This window comes from Halichoerus grypus, chromosome 3 (assembly GCF_964656455.1).
Source record: "Halichoerus grypus chromosome 3, mHalGry1.hap1.1, whole genome shotgun sequence".
NCBI classification, from domain to species: Eukaryota; Metazoa; Chordata; class Mammalia; order Carnivora; family Phocidae; genus Halichoerus; species Halichoerus grypus.
The window spans coordinates 125,045,281-125,070,788 of NC_135714.1; the positions used below are offsets into that span (position 1 = coordinate 125,045,281).

The window sequence follows — 25,508 nt, forward strand, 5'->3', positions numbered from 1 at the left end:
TTATGTAGTAACTTTCTGTCTCCAGGGCTTTTGCTTTAAAGGCCTATTTTATCTAATAAATAAAAGATACATTGCTTTCTTTAGTATTTGCATGTGTATCTTTTCCTATTCTTTTATTTTTCATCCTTTCTTGTTAATACCATAGAGCTAGATTTGTTTAATTCAGTCTCATTTTTTTTAAAGATTTACTTATTTATTTGATAGAGAGAGAGAGAGCGGGGTTGGGGGCGATGGTTGGGGGGAAGTGAGGAGCAGAGGGAGAAGGAGAGAGAGACCTAAGCTGGCTCTTTGCTGAGAGTGGAGCCCAATAGGGAGCTCCATCCACGTCTCTGAGATCGAGACTTGAGCTGAAACCAAGAGATTGCTTAACTGACTGCCTCACCCAGGTGCCCCTAATCTTTGTCTTTAATAGTGCACAAGATAGTTTAATAATTTAGTAAGTTTTTATTCATTGCTATTATGGGTTTAATTCTAGTATACTACTTAATGCCTTTTATTTGTTCTAATATTCCCTGTGTTTTATTTTTTCCTCTCTTCCCTCTTTTTAGTTTGTTTGGGCTTTTTCACCTCACTCCTTTCTTTCCCTCTACCAATCTATTTCTTTTAGTTGTTATTTTAGATATGATATATAATCTAGTTTAAAAAGCTAAAAGTAGGGGCACCGGGGTGGCTCAGTTGGTTGTCTGACTCTTAATCTCAGCTCAAGTCTTGATCTCAGGGTCTTCAAGCCCCACATTGGGCTCCACACTGGGCATGGAGCCTACTTAAAAAATTAAAAAAGATTAAAAAAAGCTGAAAGTAAATTAATTTGTTTAACCTACCATTCCATCCTGAATTATATGTAATTATTGCTTAGAAATTTTCCATCTTTTTTAAATCCCTCAAATTGATTTTATAATTTTTCTTTAAAAAATGTTTAGTTGTACTTAATGATTTAGATTTACTCATATGTGTATCTTTTTCTCACTTTTCTTTCTGAATCTCAGATCTTCTGAGATTGCTTTCCTTTATTCTTTAGTACATACTGTAGGATTTGTTTTAGTATGGTTCTGTGAGCAGTAGATTGATTTTTTTAATTTGAAAATCTTCTACCTTTGTTCTTGATAGATAGTGCCACCGGATTTATAATTGTAGATTGATTGTGATTTCTCTCATTATATTGAAGATATTATTCCACTGTTTCTTAACTTCCGTTGCTGTTATCCTTCACTTATAGAATGAGCCTGGTCTCAGACTTCAGCCATTTTTCCCTTTTCTCTTTATGCTCTCTCAAAGCTATTTTGTGAAATACCACCACTTCAAATGCTATCCATAAGCTATGACTCTCAAATCTGTGTCTGTAGCCCAGTCCTCCCCTCTGAGCTCCAAACTTACATATCCAACTCCTGCTTGAAGTCTGTAGTTGAGAATCTGTCTAATAACATCTTAAACATCTAAAACATAACACATCCCAAAGAGAACCCTTGATTTTTCCCAGTCAAAATCATCTCCACCCAATTGCTCAAGCCAACAATTTAGGAATCATCCTTAATTTCTCTATTCATCTTCAAATGTAATTTATGACATGCTAGTTCTGTACAAAAATATATCTCAAGTTTCAGAGAGGGACAGAACTACAGTATGCCATTTGCTCTTTCTCTTTATTTGATTTACTTTCAGTGGAAATTAAGTTGGAAAATCTCTTTTCCACTTTGCTTTCTGTATTCTGCATGTTGAGGTTCTTACAAATTCCATGTTGCAGAAAAGCAGCCGCACAGGTACACACACCCAACAGCAACAACTATATCCACATCCAGGCACAATCATTACCCCATGTTTCCATCTGTACATGTGTGAGTACCCATTTCTACATCAGAAAATAGACTATACATTGAGTTTGTTACTAGAAATGATGGACAACAAAGAATGACTTTGTAAAAAACAGTTTCAAAATGCTGTTCTAAAATTTATAGGCTGGGCAGCAACAACCTTGAACAATGAGAGGAGGAACTTAAGTCTGAAGTATATTTGGGTCTCGATATAACCTGGTTAGAATCCCTGTAAAGATAAAGTATAAATACAAGAATAAAATAAATGTCTCATCTCAGAATTACTGTGTGAGAACTTTTGAAAAAGATTTTATAATAATCATTTATTGCCAACTTCAGTGAAATATCCCTGGTTATAATTGATAGCATTTCCTTTATAATTTGATTCCTTCCAATAAATTTCCAAATTTTCCCAAACAATTTTTAGCAATCCCAGTGTTTAGGTATGGTTTGATATCATAAACAAATAGGAGCAATACATTTTTAACGGAATTCACTGTAGCTTAGAAAAAGCTTTGAAATAGTATTATAAATTGAATACAAGCAAAATATGTGGTACATTCTTAAGCTACTTTCATTGGTAAACATTATATAATGCTTGATATCTATTAAAATACTGACTTAATTAACTAAATGTTAAAATAAAAGTAATAGATAATATGATTCTCTGTTTTAATTTTTTGCCATGATAGCCATTATACTCTGGGATTTTAGAACAGATTAGAATTAGGTTAGATTTGGTTTTATCTGGCTGAGTCTGGGCATCACTACATTTACCCCCCAGTCATTGGCTCTCAACTATTGGTGAAACTGCCAAGGGCTCATTTTACTTCCTTTACATTGGTTCTGAATCTCCTCTTAATGGAAGACTACCCTGGAAGCTAGTCAAAATAAGATTGAATTTATAGGTTTTCACGTAGAATGGAACCACCTGCTATTTCCACTGCTTTTAGAGCCTCTTATAACTAGATAGCTGAAGCTAGAAAGTGAATCTTAAATTCAACACTACATTCAAATAATCTTTTTGGTGGATAAGATGTTATATTTCACCCCCACCCCATCTTAATAATGACATTTATAGCTACTTGGGATTCTAGATCTATAGAGGTTCTCAAAAATTGGAATATTTTACAATTTGAAAGTATTATATATAGTTTTACTTTTCTTTGAAGTGTCGAGGATAGTAAACACAATTCTAACTCAAAATTTTAGCTTTAAGAGAAAGCAAAGAACATTTAAATGTGTATCAATTTTCAGTATGGGAGATAAAAGAAAATGTTTAAAGCATAAAGTTACCTACTTCCTTCTAAAATCCTCCCATTTAAAATAAATGTGACAGTATGCTTTGTAGTAGACTTTCACAATATTTTAATTGAATTTAGTTGTGAAAGGGCAATTCTAGAGAGATAAAATTTCCAGATTTGCTAAAATTGACCTGCTTCCCCCAAATTAAACTTCATGGAATATTCTTTTTTTTTTTTTAAAGATTTATTTATTTATTTGAGAGAGAGAGAGAGAGAATGAGCATGAGTGGGGTGAGCAGCAGAGGGAGAGGGAGAAGCATGTTCCCCACTGAGCAGGGAGCTCGACATGGGGCTCTATCCCAGGACCCTGGGATCATGAAGCTGAAGGCAGATGTTTAACTGACAGAGCCACCCAGGTGCCCCACTTTGCGGAATATTCTTTTTAAAAGTACTTTTCAGGAATCCATTGTGAAGCAACAAAGGGAAACCTTGCCTCATGGGCTGGGACAACCCATTCCACCCCTACTTCACCACCCATACAAACAGAGCAGACAAAAAGATGGTCTTGTAGGGCTCCTATGGTGGCCCCTGAAGAACCCATGGCTGCTTCTCACTGGGCCACATGAGCATCCTCAACCACCTGTCCATGTTCTGCTCACAGTGCTTCACTCCTGGGCCAGGTCCCTATGCCAGTGAGGGCCCTCATACTGTGGTCTCATGGGCCATCTCTCCCAGGTCTGCCATCCCAAGCAGAGACGCCAGCTCTATGTGGGATCACCTTAGAAATACTTCCTGGTGCTGCAGCAATATGACTCTGCTCTTGCCAAGTTCTCGGCTAGGAGAGCATCTGAGTTGTACCAAGACTTGTACCCCAGACCCAAATTCCCCCAGAGCTTTGAGCGCCTCCCCACTTCTCGTCACTTGGGGCTCCACTCCAGAGCCACCTTCTTGGATGAGGTCTTCTCTGCTCTGTCACTGTAGCCAAAGTAACTCCCTGCTCTCCACGACTTCTCCCCATCTCACACCCTGCTTTCATTTCTGCAGAACAACTGCTACTCTCTGAAAGGATCTTCTCTATTTCTTTATTTGCTGGTGTGTGTTCAAATGCATTGAATTTTTAAACACTGTAACCCCTGCACCTAGAAAAGTCTCCCTAGCACATGGCTGGTGCTCAATAAATCTTTGTGGAATGAATGAAAAAAAAAAGTACTTTTCAGTCACAATGCATGGGTGGAGACCACAATGTCTCAGTCATCTCCGTAATACACAGGGTTAGGGATCTTAATGGGTATAGCAGGGTCAAATGAATAATTTTCTGAATTAACCTTTCTAAACTTGGTGTGTATGTGTAGATGGTATGGGGACCTTAATTTTCTGCATTATAAAGACACATTCTTATTATTTAAATTGCTTAAACTGTTTAGTAAGAGCAAAAATAAGAAGCATGTTCTATTGTGCAATCTGTTGAGGTCAGCAGTTTGCAGCTCTCTTCCAGGGATCGTGGGTCCCATTTGGGCAAATAAGATGAGACATTCAGGCACGTACATAGTGGGCAGTATCTGTGGGAATTTCTCTCTAGGACTAAGTGCTCTTTCTTGGGAGAGTTTCTGCTTCTACTGTCTGAGGTTTCTCATAGCTCTAGATTTACCTTTTCTGGAGTCTACCTCTTAAAATGCTGAACTAAATATTTATTTAATATCTTATATATTAAATATATGTGTATATCTCACTGCACCAGGTTTTTCACACTCAATTCTTTCCATAGTTCTGTAAAGTTGAAATGATTTCCTCATATAACAAATTACAAAATGGAAGATCGATAGTAAATGGCTGGGCCTGTATTAGAATCCATTGTCTCATTATAAATAACTTCTTTTGATTGCATCCTGGGGAACTGGACTTTATAGATTTGCATGAGTCTCACAAACAAAATATCCTGACAATCTGGGATTTGAGGATTATAATAGTCAGATAAACTTTGTGTAATTTACTAGTTAGACGTGCATGTGCGATATAAAGTACGCAAGAAAGGTAATGGCTTATAAAAAAAGAAAATGGCAGCAGACATACTTTGTTATAAAAATACACCCTCGGGTGCCTGGGTGGCTCAGTTGGTTAAGCGACTGCCTTCAGCTCAGGTCATGATCCGAGAGTCTTGGGATCGAGCCCCGCATCAGGCTCCCCCTGCTCTGCGGGTAGCCTGCTTCTCCCTCTCCCTCTGCCTGTCACTCCCCCTGCTTGTGCTCTCTCCGTGTCAAATAAATAAATAAAACGTTAAAAAATAAAAAAATAAAAATACATCCTCCCCTTCTTGAAGTAATAACATATATTCAGAAATACACTCGACAATATATTGTCTGGAACAAAACGTGGAATACAATGAAATATATAACCAGATGTGAGTAGAAAAATTGCTAGGTTGGATAATCCAGTATTAGAGGGCTTGATAACTTTCCAAATCAAAAAATATATATCCAAAACACCCCCCCAGAGATTACATCATATTGAAATGAGTTAACTTTCATTTCAACCTCAAGAAAAGGGATTGTAAGAATCAAGCTCTGAACAGAAGATTCCTTTCCTTTAACACTCCTGAAGCTGTGATTTTGAAGGCACAGTAAAAAATATGGCTGAACTCCAATATCTCTAAACAAATGATGGTTGAAAACACATGTAATTTTATAGTTTAAGACTAAAATCTTGAAATGTATATGACACATTGGTAGACTGTAAAGTTTGCTTGGCACAGTATTAAGTTAATGTAAGGACTATATAATGAAAGATTTATTCAATAAAAGCAAACATTATATAAAACCCACTCACACTATATTGGGGGTTCGGTAGGACTTCATTACAAGCAAGGTTCACTAATGTGTTACTCCAATACTGCATTATCTCAAATTATTCACCTCTGGTATAGGACTACCAGAAAATGAAATTTTATCACAGTAGTATTTTGAAATGTTTTCACTTTGGTATCTTTAGAAAATGAAATCCACCTAGCTGTGTACATGCTATGCCTCTCTATAGGTCTTTTTATACACGTATAGATTAGTAGATAAATTCGACAGAAGAAATTCAATGGTAAGCTAAATGAGAATTCTGATAGCTACAAGAAAATCTTGACTTTTAATTTTTTTAATAAACAAAAAACTAAAATGATAACCACAAGCAAATTTCCAGACCAGTTGCTACTAGGAAGCAAATAAAATAAAAGACAAAACAGAAACAGCTATTAAACATGCTATTTAGCCAGTAACACATGGTACCTACAATGACATCTTTTTAGATGTAAAACACTTATTCAAAAGAGAATCTGTGGTGCAACTGTCAATTGAAAATTCTACATTTTTATTTTTACTTCTACAAGTTAATTTCTGAAATTCTGATTTAATACACACAGAAAACACTGAAGCTTCTACTGCTTTGTAGCACATTTCTGCACTTCTTTTACACAGTAGTCTTATTTTGTCTCCTAATAGTCCTTTCCCTGCCACCTTTGTGCAGAAAGCGACCACTTTAGAATATTTAGTTCATTATTTTATAGATAATAAATATTTTGTCTTGGCCATTCATATGGGAAATCCTATTTAAAATTAATGGGTTATTGAAAGTGCATTAATTATCAAGAGAAGGGAACAAGTAAAATAAATACCAAGATAAAATGATTGTTAATTACATTCCTATAAAGTTACTTAAGAAGTAAAATATTTATTATGTAACTAGTTTTCTGAGGTTACCGTGTTAGAGAAGTGTACAGAGAAATAAATTAGGGAATACCACACTGGATGCAGCAACAAACTCATTGTTTTGTTTAGTAAGAAATGATAGTGACTGATGATGAAAGCCTTTTTCTTTTCTTTTCTTTTCTTTTTAAATTTTATTATGTTATGTTAGTCACCATACAATAGATCATTAGTTTTTGATGTGGTGATCCACGATCCATTGTTTTCGTATAACACCCAGTGCTCCATGCAGTACGTGCCCTCCTTAATACCCATCACTGGGCTAACCAATCCCCCCTCCCCAAAGCCTTTTTCTTATGTCAACGTAATCTATTCTATGATATAAAATGCTATCCATCATAGTGTTTTGTTGGTTTTTTGTTTGTTTTTGTTTTTTTAATTTTTTTTATTATGTTATGTTATCACCATACATTACATCATTAGTTTTTGATGTAGTGTTCCATGATTCATTGTTTGCGTATAACACCCAGTGCTCCATTCAATACGTGCCCTGTTTAATACCCATCACTAGGCTGACCCATCCCCCCACCCCCCTCCCCTCTAGAACCCTCAGTTTGTTTATGATCTCACTGATATGTTTTGTTGTTTTTAACACAACCCAATAATACCAGGGAAATGTCTAGGAGAACAGAAAATGACAAATCCAAATCAATTTATTTTGTAATTATTACTTCGCTATGAATGACTATTTACTATAGAATACAGAAGCCTGAAGGAAAGGGACTTTGTCTAATTTAAATTGATCCAAGTTTTAATCACCATGGGTATCCAAGTTAACATCAGAAAAAAGAGAGAGAGAGAGAGAGAAAAGGAAAAAGTTTTGAATTGAAACAGATAACCTGAAAAGACTTCATAAACCTAGAAACCTGTGTGGTCCAGTTCCATGATTTTGTCCCAGGAGGGGAAAAGGAGTCCAAACAACAAAAGCAGTTGAAGTATAATTCAAATTCTTGCATTTTTCAGGTATCATTTACAGAGATTCATTCATAATCCAACATACCACATCATTGTCTCCCATTTCCTTTTTTGCACTGTTCCTTTACTCTCTCCACACCATCCCACGACTCCATCACACCAACTTTGTCTCCTCTCTCTCTGGCTCAGCATCTTAGTCTCTAGCCCCATTCACCTTCTTCCTTCCCTTATGAGTGACTTAGCCTCTATGCAAAACAACTTAGCCTTTCCCTCAGCCAGTGAAAATCCTTTTCCTTTGGGTTGGAGGAGGAGGAGAAGGGAAACTGAGCATGTAAGAGAATGAAGGAAGATGGTAAACACTCACCCATTAACACTTTTGTTTGAGGCACCATAGGAAGAGGTTTTATTGCAAAATGTAAATTTAAAATAACCTGCTATGCCTTAACATAACCTCACTATCTGTTCTGGAAAAAGATAGTCATTTAAAAGGTGCATTAGTAGAGTCAATGGTTTCAACTGTTCATGATATTTTTGGTGTTTCTCAACTGAGAAAGGAGCTGAATCCCAAGAGAAGATAGAGCACTGACTGCTTCCCCTCTAAAGTGGTAAGGGGCAGCTTCTTATTTTTAGTATTATAGTAATGTCTCTGATATTTGTCTTTTCTATTTGTGCTAAATAATACCATTTGTTTTAGGATACAGCAGGACACATTTTACAAATATCTTAATTACTCTTTCAAGATAAAAAGGGAAAGATAGGATCCACAGTTAATGAAAATATAAGAGCAATTAACCTAGGACCTTACTCTCAAATGGCATTTTTAACTAGCCAGCTAGACTCATTTCTATTCCTAAGCTACCTAAAGACTTGTGAAATCGACTGAAAAATTAACTCAGTAGCTTGAATTCATGATTGAATATAGTATCCCCTCATTTTTCCAACATCTTTTTGGATGGTAGAGGGTAAACTTTTTAAGTAACTTAAATTTACTCCACTAAAGTACCAAAATTGAAAACAAAATAAAAAATAGTGGAATTATTACAGGCAGTACAGTAAAACGGAAGGAGGGTGAGATGTGCTCATTATAGATATGCATTTAAGTTCTCATCCTACCACTTACTCTGTCTGGCCTGGGGTAGGACATTTCACCTCCCGTGAATTCAAGTTTCTTCATCTGTAAAATGAGAAACTGAACTAAAAATCATGGGAGTCTTTTATATCACTAGAGTTCTGCTAAAGAAAATTTCCTTAAAATTCCTCTGCATTTCCAAACAGACTAATAATGAATGTAATTTAATCTTTTCTTGGTGGCTGAGGGTCACCAATAGAAAAATTAATTATATGATATAGTTAAAGGCTGTTGAGTTTATAAGATCTCTTGTTCCCACATAAAATGGCCTCAGACTGCTGAGTGCTTATATGAGTGGTTGTGTGTGTGTGTGTGAATCTTCTTTTTATTTTCAGCTATTGTTTATTGATGTTTTCACTGTGTCTGTTTATAACATGCTGCTTTGTTTTTAATACACTTATGGAGGGGTAAAATACTCTTCTATAAAGTAGGTTGCAATTGCCTTAAGCAATAGCAGCAAAGTAAATGTTTGGTTTCTTGATGTCACCAAAGTTTGACTAACAGTTAAGTGAGGTATTTCTTTTACTCTCAAACAGTAAATTCATTTTCTTTTGTTCCGTCCTCCAAGAAGATGGAGGACAGTCGTTACAGTATCCTTTCCTTAATGCCACCTGGTTGAAGACAGTGATTAAGTCATTAGAGAACCTTTCCCCACTGTCCAAACTAGTCTCAACCTTTACTCAGGTGTCACATTTTCCAACTAATTCTTCTTCATTATAATTTGATAAATTGCCCTCAATGCTTTCACATGCTTCTTAAACTGTCTGATTTCAAAATCAAAACTACAGTTTAATAATAAAAGACTTGCTAATTTCTATTAACATTTCTGCTAATATGTCTTAAAGTTCTTAAAGTGATGTTAACACTTTTGATATTATTTCCATTTTACTAATGATAGATATGACAATACACACATACTCCCAACTGAAATAGTAAATTTGGTTGGCTGGGGAGACTGAAAGAATGTTCCTAATAGTTATTTATAAAGCTTGGTATTACTAGCTTCAATTCTTCTGAGAAATAAAACTGATGAGTGGGACTGTGTTTTGGAATCAGGTCAGAATTTTACAGCAAGAAGACTCTCCCTCTCCTTCCTCCAGAGTGCTACCTTTAGAAGTCGCCTCTCACCTTATGGGTATGTGTACGGTATAATGCAGGGGTGGTAGCTGTTTGTTCTGCTATAATAGTCTGACAGTACCAGGTAATACTTTGGTAATAATTAAAGCTGTGTTTGAAATACATGCTTTAAAATAACATATTTGAATCAACTTGTAAAGCTTAATCCATTCTACTTATACTTAATAGAAAGATTATTTGGATCTCACCTCATTTGTTTTAGGCACACAGAAAACCACAGCACCATGCTCTGCTCTTTGGACCAGCAAAATTTCTACTAAATTCTCCCTACTGAAGTCCTACTCAGAAATCCCAATGCAGTAAAAAAAAAAAAAAAAAAAATCCCAAGGCAGTCTCATATCACCACCTTCGGCACAATGAATTAAACCTCAGTTTCATTTTGAAATCCTATTTGTTTTTCTATTTTGACATAGCATGGGGGAACAATCTGTTTTCCTTTCTATAGTCTACTACTATAACATCTGTAACTATTTGGCTAACATGGTGATCAATGTCCCAGAAACAGTGTATAGGAATTGAAAGAAGTGACTGAATACCAGTGAGAAAGTCTGTATAAAATTTAGGAGCTGATATTTAGGTTCAGGAAAAAAAAAAAAAAACTATAAGAGTCACATAACTAAAGGAAAAATCACATTTTAGATATGTGGTTTTTATTTAAATATTATTTAAGATAAAATCTGTTTCTGAGAGCCATTGAACTCCCTTATAAAGAGAAGACAGAAAATTGTTCAAAATAATATGAAGGTAATAGTACATGAAAATTATCTTACCACATTAGGATAAATTTCCAGTAGTCTGAGTTGTTGGGATAAATTCCCATAAGCTTAAAAGTGGGACCAATGAAAGAATCTTATAAAAATCATGCTCAAACATAATGCAAGATAATTTTATGCACACCTATTATATTTCTCATATGTCATCTTATAAATTTTGTGAGAGTGTGTGTGTGTGTGTAGAGGGCTGAAATGGTGGTAGTGATAGTGAATTTATTAAGCCAAATATTTGAGCTGTTCTCCCCAAAGGGGGGGGGGGAATTGATTTCCATGATTGTTTGCTATTAAGACTCAAATACTAAGACACCATGCTTAGGTTTTCTCTTATGCTTTTCAATTTTTGACAGCTGTCAGTTTACAGATATAATTACTTTACCTAAGCATCACAAACACTGCATTAGTATCTTCAGAAAATATACTGTGAAAGTGCAGTTTCACTGTCCCAAATCAATTACTGCATTCTTAAACTTGCAGTATATTCATTTGTGGGTACTGAGGCAGCCAGCGGGAGGGTGGTGATTGGAGTATAATGTCATGTGTAGCAGGAGAGAAAGATGAAAAGTGTTTTCTGCTTAATGGGTTGGTATTAAGTAGGTGGGAATGGCTTCTAATTAGCCAACAATTGCTGTGTTTTCCAGTTTCCCTCCTTTCCCTCCTCCTGTCGGTCACCAGCTGCCAATCTGCCCCCATTTTTTTTTTTTTTTTATTTGGAGTTCATTGCTCACTGCAGTGAAAGCCTTTGTTTAAGAAAGAGGGCTCCCAGGGTCTCAGCTGCCTGGGTACAGCTTGCTGCCTACGATGAGTAGCAACTGTCAGTTTATTTTATCTCAACCTTTTCATCATTCTGTTGAAACTGATCGACTGAAACCACCTGAGAGACCTGAGGATTCCGTCCCTATAAGTCATTAGCTAGGACTGCAGTCTCACACCACATAGCAAGTCAACTGAACACTTCCTGAAATACAGTCCACTTTAACCCCATGTTTCCCCATGAACACAGAAGGATTCTGTCCCTTTTTTGTTTTTGAAGCTGAGTCGATGGGAGGCGATTCCTTTGATGTACAGACATAAAAGTCAGGATATTTCACTTTGGCTAAGGGAGGAGGATAATGTCCGGGTGACAGGCTTTGCTACAGGGACACCACTGATATTGGGATGGGGAGCATTGTTTCGTCCACAGCAAAAGTGAATATGGAAATGGAAAACATTTTACAAAGTGACTTTATAACAACAGGTCTTAAGCCCAATTCTTTACCAACAGCAAATGGGCCAGACTGAAGCCTGATTTTGTATGCGTGTGATCCATACTATAGCTGCTTAGCGGGCTTCCTATTTCACTTTAGAACCTAGGAAAGGAAAATTTCCCACACACTTTAATGATACTTTGAAAACCTTTTTAAAGAGATGTCATCTAACCTGTTGTATCCAGAATGCATCAAAACAGAAGGACATAATGAGAAATTCCTGGCATGCCACAGTGGAGGATGACGTTTAGTGAAAATCAATGATGTGCAAACCTAGTGAAAAATGATGCCGTTATATGCCACTTAGAATTGGAGCGTTGTGAATAGGTGCTATTTAACCACATTTCAACATGGGTAGTGAGGCTTCTTGGGGAAGTGAAATTTTCAAAACATTTGAGGAGAAGGGAATGGTAACTGAGCAGAGAAAAAGATGATTATTTCTGATAAATGATGCGAAGTAACAAATAACAATTGGGATTACAGAGGAAGAGTTCCAGGTTCGCTTGATTTCAAAATAAATACCTAAAGCCTGTGAAAGGAACAGGTGTACTGATTTATTTATTTATTTTTAAAAGATTTTATTTATTTATTTATTTGAGAGCGAGCGAGAGAGAAACAGCATGAGAGGGGAGAGGGTCAGAGGGAGAAGGAGACTCCCTGCTGAGCTGGGAGCCTGATGTGGGACTCGATCCCAGGACTCCGGGATCATGACCTGAGCCAAAGGCAGGCGCTTAACCAACTGAGCCACCCAGGCACCCCAGGTGTACTGATTTAAAGTGCTTTTCATATTTCATATGTGAATGTAGAATTTTGCTGAGAAATGTTATCTGAAGACCCACTCAGTGGGCTTACATACATATGTGAAATATCACATATTCATGCAGAAAAGCTAACCTGGCATTAATGTCACCTTAAAAACTGAAAACACTTTAGAGCAGTGCTCACACATAAGAATCACCTGGTGAGCTTGTCAAAGGCAGATTCTCAAGCCCCCGCACTGGAGATTCATAAATCTGTGGTAGGGCCTGGAAGATGCATTTATAACAACTCCTCCCACCACCAATCAGGGCAAGTGGTCCTTGAGTTGCACCCTTGAGAAACTGCCTAAGGCTTATTGTGAGGTTTAATTTTCCACAGGTATTTAAAAATATTTGCATCATAATAGAAAATGCAACAAATAGAACAATTTTAATTTCAATGTCATTTTTTCCTCATGAGAATCTTCTACTTATAATTGCTTTAAAAATCATGAAAACATGAAATAGACTAAGCTAAACCACAAAAGAGAAATCCCCAAGAGCTTCATATGTCGTAAGTATTGTTTTGTGAAACTCTAGATTCAAATACATATTCTATGTCACAAGGCAAAATATATTTCTTACTGTAGGTTTTCGTCAAAAAGGCCACTGCTTTACAACGTAGTCAGAGTCCTAGCCTCAGAACTCAGGGAGAATTTTCTATCACAGCTGGAATCCAAAGTCGTCACTATGACCTGAAGGGCCTAAATTAACTGGGGGCTGCTGGAAACTCAATTCTTCCTTCTCTCCTCCTCACTCAATTTGCTCCCACCATACTGGTCTTCTTCTTGTCACCTGGATGTCTTCTCCAGGCCCTCCTAGATAGTCACACGGCTTGCTCTGTCACTTCAATCAGGTTTCTCTGCAAACCACGCCTCTTTTGAGGGGCTTCTCTGAAACTTCTGTTTAAAACAGTACCCCTCTCGCCCAATCACTGTCCTCTTACCTGCTTTATTTTTTCTTCATAGCTCTTAGCACTACTTCTAGTAATTGCCGTCCAGCATCTAAACCTCCTTTCCAATGTTTAAGAAATTCTCTACTTTATAAATTTCAACGGAAACCTGTTCTCAGTCCGGGCACTGAGAAGTCAGCTCGTACTCACTTTCCCAGCTTCCCTTGCAGCTGGGCAGAGTCATGTGAGCCAGGCCCCACCAATCAGCTGCATGCACACCAAACTCAGCTTCAGGAGCTGTGGCTTGTTAAGCTGGGCTGCGCAGAATCCAACCCGGCAAGGTGTGGCGGCAGGCAGGATTCTGTATTGTAAAGCTTCCTTAATAGTTCTCATGACAAGAAATTAACTTGCCAACGTGTATGTGCTAGTTAATTTTTTTTTCCTGGACATTGGCTTTAGAACAAGCAAACCTGAAAGACTTGCCATATACATTTGTATTCATAGTCTAGTATCCCGGTTACCAAGTTTGTATAAATATTTACGTGTCTCTAGTTATTGAATTAGACTTCAGTTAGATCTATTTGTGAATATAGATCATTGCATGTATAGGTATTTAAAATTTGCTTTAATTTTAATATAAGGCTTGATCTTTCTGTTTTACTTCAAATCAATGTGCTAAAGAGAGTAAAAAAGAGATCCTGAAGAAAGAGCAGTAGATAGGTTTTGGTCCACCTATCTTTTACAAATTATGTTTTTCTTGGCATGTACAGAGAAAGCTACCCAGTACAAAGCTGATTTACTTTTTTTAAAAAGGAAAATTCCTATGTTAGATATAGAAAGTGACAGTATTATGCATAATTATCTATGCAATTACACTTGCACATGCTTGAAAATTTTTAGCCAGGAATGCTTAATAACATTTGCATGGTTAAATGAGACAGCAGAAACAACTGGAAAGGCCTCAGGGCATGGTCATCTATTTAAGCATCCACTTGGATTTTCAACATAATTAGTCATATAATTGTGTGCCTAAACTTAGTAGATTCATGTAAGTAATTATAAATTATTAAAAAGCTGTGCATGTGTTTTGTTCTCTATTTCCTGCCAATCAAATTACTAAGGAATATACTATGTTCACATTTCATCATATAAATCTCCAAATAAAATTACAATGTAAAGCCCTGGATGAAGGTGAATAAACAAGTGAATCCATTCAGGTGAGATATAGTTAATATAGTTATGTGGACATCCATATTTGTAGAAAGAATTCCTATAATCAAATCACAACAGAAGTCTGTTCATCTATCCCTATTAAGAGTTCTAAGAAAAATGTTTCTTTTGCTTATGTTGTATTCGACACAATGAATTTTTTATGTTTATTAATTTTGTTTTTTAACTTGAATTAATAGCTGAAGGTTGGACATAATAGCTTCCTTTAGTATAGCTGATTTCCTTCTTTTCATAGATCTGTTAGTGGGTAAAGGTAAAAACTTAGGCCAAATAAATCTGAACAGTAAAAAATATTAACCCCCCAATTTTATGATGGTCATTTGATCTAAAGTCTCCCAGTTTTTCTCACCAATTGACTTCCTGACTACTGATTTTGAAGCTTCATTTTATTTCATACTTCTCCATTGCTTTTTTCCCCCATTGTTATTTTAATATCTGGGTTGAAAATGTGGAGATTTGAGGAAAACTGTGTATCCCTTCTCAGGAGCTCATCTAATAAACAAGACTAGAAGACCTCTGAAAGTGTTGAACTAAATTTCCTTTGATAAAAGTGCAAATTACACTTTATTAACTGCTGATACAATGGAACACATAGTCTTAATATGGAGAAATCAGACTTATTTCACTAAAGGCAAACATTAACCAGCCTTTTTCTCATTTTGGGTACCTGATTCCATGTTAGAAGTCAATAAATGCAAGCCCTTAGAGGCATCACACTTAAATGAGCTAACTTTAGTTTTCCCTCTTGGTTTGACAAAGTCCAACTTTGATTACCTTAAGGGCACGATGAGAGAACATCTATTTGCTCAGATTTTTTTATTGCAGGTTAGAATAAAATGAAAGGAAGAAAATATCCGAGTATATTGTAGTGATAAAGGACTTGGAGATGGTGAATATTGGTCAGTGCTTTTAATATTTATTTCATTGTGACAGTAGGTCAGAGGATTCAGAAAGTAAATGTGTTCAGGTACGTTTGCAGTATTTCAAGGATTCATTTCAGGAAGGTCAAGACACTGGTCAGTATGGACTGACATTAAGATTAAGAAATATGCTAGCATTTCTTCTGATTAGATTCTTGCTCACCATTTCCCGCACTGAGCACGTTGTTCCCATCCCCCGGAGGTAGACATCACCCATGAGAAGTGAAATATACATCCATGCTCTGTTAGTTAAGTCAATCATTATGAAAAGGCATTATAAATAATTTCTAATTTCTAAAAGAATATTTGTCATGAAAAGTATTTATATTTCTATTAATTATGCTAAAGAACCTAGACTATAAAAAAATTCACTCTTATCTGGGAGTTAAAAATATAGGGAAGGCATTCTTTAAAAGAATTTAAAGGAAAGTGAGTCCTGGGACCATGGATATAATTTTTGATTGAAGTTGTGGTTAAAAAAATAAAAATTCATAATAATAAGAAAACAAAGGTGAGAAGTAATTAGAAAAACTCCCACACAGTACCCCAAATCAGGGAAACTTGGGAAAAAATTAGAAGTTAACAAAATATGTTCCTTCAATATGTTCATGTTTTAAATATTAATGTCACTTTTTTCAGAAGAAATCGTATGGATTAAGGATCACCTGAATTATCCCAATAGAGCTTTCTTAGAGAAGGCTTAAATACATGTCTGAGAAGATTTTTTTTGCCCCCAAATTCTAGCAATGGTAGGGAAATGTTTACCTAAATTGGCACAGTATTTGGAATAAATGACCACAAGTAAAAGGACATAGATGGAAGCAGGGGTGAGACCCCTCACTGGGAATGAGAGAAATATAAATGGGTGACAATGGAATTCTCTCAGAACTTCAAACCCTAGCCTTGTACTGGTACAGCTCAGGGATTTATTCTGGTTTTGCTGTGGTTTAACCAACCAAAAAAAAACCTTTCATAAGCTGTTCAAACCAGCAATTAGAGATGGAATTGAAACAAAACCAGATTGGAAAAACCCAGTTACATTTTTCTTGGAAGTGGTGAGTTCAGTGTACCTTGGGAAGTTAAAACTGGTGACACCATCAGCTACCAAGAACTGTGAGCAGAATCTAAAAGAAGTATAGTTTTTGTTTGAGCAATCAAGAATTCTCTTTTATTGAACCAAGGCAGCAGATAGAGAAGGAGGCTCTCAGAAGGGAAAAAAAGGAAAAAGGAAAAAAAAAAAAAGGTCTTTCAACCCAAGGGATCTAGAGCTACATTATTATTTCCCAATGAAGTAAGCATTAGTTTGTGAAGGAAGAAATTTGAAAATCGGGTTCAAACTATGCAGTCTTTTTTATTTAAAAATTTGGCTACAATTAACTATTGATTTTGTCTTCTTCAGCATGTTTCGTCTTGGGAATTATTTTATTATCAGTTGCAGAAGCCATTGAATTCTTAAGCTCTTTCTTAAAATTTATTAGAAGTATACTTTGATAATCTATCATGATTTAATGAGATTAGTGAAAAGATGCATGTCTTTCTTAAGGTTTTTGACAACAGCATGCAATCTATAAAGAATATATTTTAATGTGTCACTCCCATTTGTCTTATCAAACTTGTTTTCTGTGACTAGAAATGGAAATAAAAAGGATTTTAAGGATCTGTGCCTTAGAAAAAAGTCACAAGCAGACTCACAACCTATAAACACACAATTTATAAACTATCCTACAGAGAAATGGCTATTCCAGTTCTCCCCCTGGAGCTCCCACTGCTGCTATCCAGGGGCTGTCACGGAGAATCCTGAAGCTTGCAGAGTTAGGGCAGGCTAAATGAAGTTGTACTAATAAACAACTCTGCAAATCTCCGTGGTCCACCACAATAAAGGATGATTCTGTGTTCACACAAAGTCTGCTGCAGGTCTGAATAGCATTCCAGGACAAATGTTCCACATGTAGAGATTTACTGCATCCATCTTGTTGCCCTGTAATTTTTAATAATGCTTCCACTATGATCACTGCAGCAGGGAGAGAATCAGCTGGAGGATCTTGGGCAGGCTCTCCCAAGCTTACACCCTGAAGTAACTTCTGACCATTGACCGGGACTAGTCACAGAGCCCTGCCTAGCTGCCAGGAGATGAAAAATGCAGTCTTCTGTGTGCCCAGAAGAGTAAAGAACCAGATACTGGTAAGCACTTGTAATTTCTACCCCCTTGAGCAATGGTTACTGAACCCTCTGAAAATTACACACAGTAATTGTAGGCTTTTCTGAAAAGAGGAGAGACCTTAGCTTTCATCAGATTCTTTAAGGGGATAGTGATCTGTCATCTAAAAGTTCTAATAAGCTTTTTGAAAAGTGTACAGATTTATATTGAAGAAAGGAAAGCTTTGAAATTCAGGAAGAGCTTAGAGAAGTCAAATTTAGGGCAAGTTCCCAGACTTTAGAAGACGGGTCCATGTGTTGGCCTCATTATCCACAATTATTTTGCCCCACACTGCCCAAATGATTTCCACTATACACTATATTACAAATGTCCTAAATTCTGGCAATAGGTAATCTTCCAATGTTTAAAAAATTCTTTTTTTTTAAATTTTTTTATTGTTATGTTAATCCCCATACATTACATCATTAGTTTTAGATATAGTGTTCCATGATTCATTGTTTGTGCATAACACCCAGTGCTCCATGCAGAACGTGCCCTCCTCAATACCCATCACCAGGCTAACCCATCCTCCCAACCCCCTCCCCTCTAGAACCCTCAGTTTGTTTTTCAGAGTCCATTGTCTCTCATAGTTCTTCTCCCCCTCCGATTTCCCCCTCTTCATTCTTCCCCTCCTGCTACATTCTTCTTCTTTTTTCAATGTTTAAAAAATTCTTAATTGCTCTGAGTAGGTTAAAGCACTTTGAGTCATTCATTATATGGTGTGAATCAGTTTAATCAGATTGATTTCTTCCTAACAGTGTTCATAATCTTTCTCAAGGATCACTGACCTGCACTGCCTGTTGTCCAGTCTCTGCAAACATTTGTCTATATATATATATATATATATATATATATATATATATATATATAGTTTTTTAACACAGAAGGGTAAATCTTTTCCTTGTTACTCCATCTTGGCCAGAAATAGAGTCCCACTTGTTTCTTTGCACCATGAATATTTTTATCCAGATTTTAATTAAATTGTAATCTTTTTAAATGTTTGACGTGGCTTCTACTAAATATAAAGTATTATTGTAAAAAAGTGTAACACATGGAAAGAATCCCTGAACTAGAATTCTAGAAAACTAGATTATAGTTCTATTTTGTCTTTCAGATTTTTTCATGACTGCATGTTCCTGGACCTGAGGACATTTGAAAATAAAAATAAAAATGTGGACCAAGTTATTTCTTTGGTACCACACAGCTCAATAATTTCATGATTCCATAAAACTCAAAATTAAGTTCAAGAAGATTTTAACTCATTTTCAGAAGACAGAAAGAGGCTGTAGGAGTGGTACCAGACTGAGGAAGGCAGAGACAGACATAAACAGAACTGCACGAAGAAGGGGTAGTAATGAATAGAGAACCAGGCATCTTCTTGAATCGGAGGCCCCAGGAACAGTGGGGAAAAGATAGGGGTTGAGGAAATGCTGAGGGGAAGCATGACACAGGGTTGAAAACAGGAGGACGGATTGAAAGTCTGCAGATGAAATAGTGCGCTAGGTTTAGCAACTTCAGCAATGCCAACCAGGGACAGGTCAAACCGCATATGACAGCAGATAGCTAGAAACTCCTTTATTATAAATTCTAGCAGAAAGATCAAATATTTATATCTGGCATTTTTACAGCTGTTTGATATGTTAAAATAGTAGTAATAATAACAACCATAATAAAATTCCCTTTTGTGGAAACAAAGTATTTATGGGGGGGGAAAATAAATAAAATGCTCATGAAAATCTAGATTGAACTCTGAAGGACTACAAAATGCCACATTTATTTAGGAGATGCTCCTACTGAGGAACCGTTGTCAGTTCCAGTGAAATCTTATTAATGATCTGTTTCGAACCTCAGATAGAGAGACTTGATTTGAAATCTTTGCCCAAAGTCACAAGGATAATTAGGGCTCAATATGGTATTAGAACCCAGGTCACCGGACTTTTGCATAACGCCCTCCCTCAATTACCCAAAATGCCAGTAGGGTGAGCTTTGATTCAGTCAGATTTTTCACCAGAATCTTCTTTTTATGTGTCATGTTTTTGAACACATTATTAGAGACAGAGGTTTGCTCTGTGACAATAAGACGCTATAAAACCTGCTTGCTGGTTTTAACATAGGAGGGCTAACACTGGAGGTAATTCCAGAACTTTCTCCTCATTGTTAGGGTTTTTTAACTGAAGTAGCTGATCAAAGTATAATAGAACATGAGGCTCACTCATGATTGTGGATTTTTCACATTCATTAAAAGGGCTGAGTTCATGAATAAAAAATACAAGCAAGAACATGGTAGGAAAACGTGGCTCCACATTGAACCGACAACTCGACATTAAACCCACACAAACCAAGGGTGGAGAGACAAATTCGTGGTCTTGATTGTTTTCTCTTAAGAATATTAAATGATTCGGGATGCCTGAGTGGCTCAGTTGGTTAGGCGTCTGCCTTCGGCTCACGTCACGATCCCGGGGTCCTGGGATCGAGCCCCACATTGGGCTCCCTGCTCAGCAGGAAGCCTGCTTCTCCCTCTGCCTCTGCCTGCCACTCCCCCTGCTTGTCCTTGCTCTCTCTCTCTCTCTCTCTGACAAATAAATAAATAAAATCTTAAAGAAAAAAAAAGAATATTAAATGATACGTAAAACGAGAGTGGTATTTCTGGTACTCAAGGAAACCTTGGCATGTCATTTTGTAGAAAACAGTGTCTTTACTGACGAGCAATGTATTCATCTATTTCCATACTCAGGATATGCATCCTATTTCTCTGATGTAATTTACATTTGGCTACAATAAGAATGTGCCTTAAAACCATGTTACTGATATTATCAATGAAGTGGTTAACCACGTTGGCACTGAAATGGCTGTAATTACATTTCTAAGTTAACAGTTCTCTTATGTTGCACAAGAAAAGCTTTGCTTCTCTGTCACTGTTCCACATCTGGGTCTATAATCTCCATAAGGCAAGATGAATTAGCTTTTCATTCAAAAATAAATAAATTTCATGATTGGAGACATAATAGTTCTAGCAGAAAAAATAAACTCTTTTCTGGAGAAATCAGCAGAAATTCATAGGCCCTTAATCCTTCCAGAGCCAACCAATTTCTGTTGCTTCAGGCTTGAATAATTTTCTTGAACTGCAATAAATTTGAATTCCTTCTAAATTCCTAAATTTGGGAGGAGAATCTACTCTTCATTTACTATTGGAAAGGAAAGGAGGAAGATGAAATCATTCCAACCATATCTGAGAGTATTAGAATGGTATGAAAGTTCCTATATTTGCTGTGTTCCCTCTGAAAGGTACAAAGAGGAAAGATGATTGCTGGTGAATCACTGTTCTATTTTATCTAGAGACCTGAGTGCTCTCACTGCTCTATTCCCTTAGGGGGTCATGTTCCTCTGCTTAAAAGAATATTGCCTGCTCTGTGAGCTAATGATTTGTTTGGAGGATGTAAGTCTCAGAGGTGAAGATAACTGCACAGCTTTTATAATGTAGCTTTCAAATCTTTGATATGCTTTTTTTGGAATACATGGGACCCCTCAATGGCAAGATTAAAGATGCCTCTTCAGAGAAGAAAGGCAAAATTTGAAAACCTAAAAGCTCCTCAGATTTCCAAATAATATTTCTGCATTTCTTCATTTTGTCAACATCACACTTGGTGTTGTCCTGCATTCGTGTGATAACCGCATGGTAATCAAAACACAGTTTTGGATCATAGTTGTTTTGTTGTTGTTGTTCTTCCAAGGAGGCATGGAACTATGAATCGTGTTTTAAAAAGTGGTTAGTGCAAACTTATTCATGGCTAGGACGTACATACTCATTATGAATTCTATTTAATTTGACGAATATTTACTTGGTACCTAGCAGATGTTAGGCATTGTGCCTTCTTTTGCAGGAAATACCAAAAATCAGAATCTGTTTTCAAGACACTCATACTCTCACTGGGCAGATAAGGCAATTACAGAAATACCCATGATAGGATATAGAATATGACAAGTGAAAAGTGCTTGGAGAGAAATGAATGACATTCAATGTGGGAACAGAGAGAAGAGGCAACAGTCAAATAAGAGGGGGATCAGGGAGGATTTCAACATTTGAGAAGGACCTTGCAAGACCAGTAAGATTTCCCTGGATGGGACTGGAGTTGGAAGTAAGGTGATATTAATGTACGTTGTGTGTATCTGGGGTGCTAGGGCGTAGCCAGGGGAAGGGAGGTGGTCAAAAAACGTTAAGAAGTTTGTACGTAATCTGTAGGCAGTAGGGATCCAATGGAGGTTTTGAAGGAGAGCAAAGATAGAATAATAAAGAGTTGTAGTTTAAGAAACACTGAAACATTTAAAAAGCACATTTTAGTGTGTTTTGAACTAAAATAAGTCCATGTAAACAAGCGAGTATGTTTGATAATGTCCTACAGGTCTTATCTCCAAATAGAACAACTACCACTAAAAATGTTAAACATGCTCGTAGTAGAAGAATTAACTTCTCATTTATATTTGAATCTGAAAGATTCTTCTTCTTCACTGTTATAACGACATAGCTCATCCATGCATGTATTTCTAATCTCGGTCGAATGAATCAGGAAGGGAGTGTACCTTTATAGCGTTTCAGAGAATTTAATCTTCTCCACCATATGCATAGCTGAGTTTTTACTGTCTGAATAATATTTTGAAATGCATTGTTTTGCTTTGCTCCTAAGCCCTTTGGAACACAAAACACCCTCACCAAAAATGAGGATAAAATGTTAAAAGAATAGGCAAATAAATAGCTTTATAGAGTGAAGAAAAACAAAAGAGATTTTTGAAAAACACCAAACAGGATTGCAGCAAATAGAAAAACTAGCTTCTCTAGTTTTGAGGAGTATTTTTTTTTTCATGATGATTAGGGTCATGGTTAGAGCTTATCCAAGTAAATCTGAAAAAATGAGTAGCCCAACTTATTCTCTACCAAACCTTTTATCAGAAGAAGTAATGTAATAGATAGATGGGTCGTATTTCCTCTGCTTTATCTCCTGGGCAGACAAAATGAGGGAGTAAAGGGAAGATAACTTAAAACTACAGAACAAGCTCTCAAATATATGACAACACAACATCCTGAAGTGAGCAAAATATTATCTAAAAGTGGTTAGTTAATAGTTACCTGTAAATATTTGTTGGGCACTTGAGCACATTGAAATTCAACAAGCTACCTGTTTTTTAAGACTTTATCTTGTACATGTATTTGGAATGAGACCTTTACTTATTTCATAACTAGAGGACAGACACTGGGAAGTGGTATTCTACTAATGTAAAAGAAGCAATAAAATTCCTTTGTGCCCAATTTACTATTATTTACTATTTATTCTATGGAGAAAATAAAAGCCAAAGAGCTTTATTGTTTCCTCTAAATGACCTAAGGGGGAAAAAAAAAAAGAGTTCCAAGCAGGAGATGCTTCTTTACATAACAGAATTTTACCCATGATTCCATTTGCGCTATCCCCAAACATCCCTAAAATATTTTGCTTAAAAAGTTTGATTTACCAGCAATTATGCAACCCAAGGGTCTGTCATAGGAAGTACTGTAAAAAATTTAAAAAATCCTATTCTGAAGTTCTTAACTGACGACGGGAGCCTAGTCAAGTTGACACATAAAAGTGACCCTCACATTACCTCTAGCTATTTGTTTTTAATTGACTATTTTGACTAATTATTACAAGAAAAGGTATATAAGAAAAGAAGTGGAGTTAAGAGAAATTAATATTACATTAATATTACATTTTTCTAAATTAATATTCTAACTTGAATTGATCAAGTAGTAGGAAAATTTACTACCATCAGCAAAGTAAGAGTATAATACTAATTAGCATCTGTGAACTAGCATCTGTGACTTGTTCTTGTCAATAAGGTACAACACTGAACATTTTTTAAAAAACCCATAAACTTATCTCAGATTCCTTACAGCTAGCTGATCAGTGCATGTTGAATATTTAAGGCAACTGAAAAAAAGACAACATGAGGATGGTGATTTGTCAAGTTCAACTAATCATTACCACAGTTTATGCTTTCCTTATCATCAAAGATACAATACAACATGAAGGCACATCCAATATTTATGTAGTAAAGAATAAATAAAATTAAAATTACCAATAAAATCAAAATCACCCATGCAGCCGTTAAGAATGACACAAAAACTAAAGTGTTTTCAAAAACCAAAGTCTTACCAATAGTCGGATCACATACAATGCTGCCTCTATTCTCCTTCCATGACAGCAGGTAGTCAAGGCTGGTGAGATCTTCAGACTCGATGTAATTGTTAACGGTCAGCATTATCTGATGAGCTTTTGCTATTCCATAATGAACTTTTGTTTCATCCATTTCATGCAAGTTTGTTAGCTCTGCTGTTGTGTCAAAAGCCTGCTGAAAGTATTGTGAAGCTTTGTTGTAGTATCCCTAAAAATGTAAGAGAAACAATTTTTTTCTTAATTTTTGGTTCTATCCTTCCACATATCTGCTCACCTTAGTATGTACCACACTTATCTTTCAATAGTTATAGCATTCTTCTAGAAGAAAGATGGCGTGCAGGGTCTCTATTAGAATAAGGTTCTTTTAAAAAGTTGTGATTACTAACCATACAATATCTTGAAGCTAGGATACTAAAAAAGCTTTATCTACTAAGTTGATTTATATGAAACTTAAGGTTTTTTTCGATTAAAAATGGTCAAATGTTAAGTATTTTCACATGGTTCAACCTGATATATGGTAGCAAAAAGAAGTCTGGGAAAGAGTGATCTAATTCACATTGATTTGGATGTAATTTTCCTACTTGTAGCATTGGATTTACCTAATAACAGCATTTTTAACTAGTTGTTTTTAGTCACAGCAAGAGATCATTTTCAGCCAATCTGTTTAATCAGTGGCCACTGAAAATAGATGTATTTATCTGCTGATTTGGTTATCACTCTTGTTTTCCCCATGTGCTTAGGTCTTTCTTGACTAAGAACATTGGAGGTATTCAAGATTCCTGAGAAATAATGATCCCGATTTAAATGTTCATTTCTTCTCTAAGTTCTTTGCAACATTTCATTGCAAAAATTCAAGGTGGTTTTTTGTTTTTTGGGTTTTGTGGGCTTTTTTGGTCATACTCTCCTATCCTCCTACAAGCTAGGACTCATTTAAATGTTCATTTCTTCTCTAAGTTCTTTGCAACATTTCATTGCAAAAATTCAAGGTGGTTTTTTGTTTTTTGGGTTTTGTGGGCTTTTTTGGTCATACTCTCCTATCCTCCTACAAGCTATTGTCCACAATAGCTTTCAAAGGGCCAGTACTAAGTACTTCATGTATTACGTCACTAACTTTTGTTAAGTCATTCTGTGAGGAAATATTATTCTTATTCTACAAATAATGAAATTGAGCCTCAGAAAAGAAACTATCTTCTGCCACCCTCCAAATTTTCTAAAAATCATCATGAAAAAGCTTTCCTCAATGGAGGATATCATTTTTAGGATTGAGCCTATA

At 36.1% G+C, this 25,508-nt stretch overlaps 1 protein-coding gene across 1 annotated transcript in view; it reads right to left on the reverse strand.

Moving 5' to 3' along the window:
• TTC29 (tetratricopeptide repeat domain 29) overlaps positions 1 to 25,508 on the reverse strand; it is a 261,685-nt gene that overhangs the window by 51,317 nt on the left and 184,860 nt on the right. Inside the window, exon 11 of the mRNA XM_078068212.1 lies at positions 24,215 to 24,443. Within this exon, the coding sequence (XP_077924338.1) occupies positions 24,215 to 24,443 (229 nt within the window). The remainder of the gene's footprint in view (positions 1 to 24,214; positions 24,444 to 25,508) is intronic.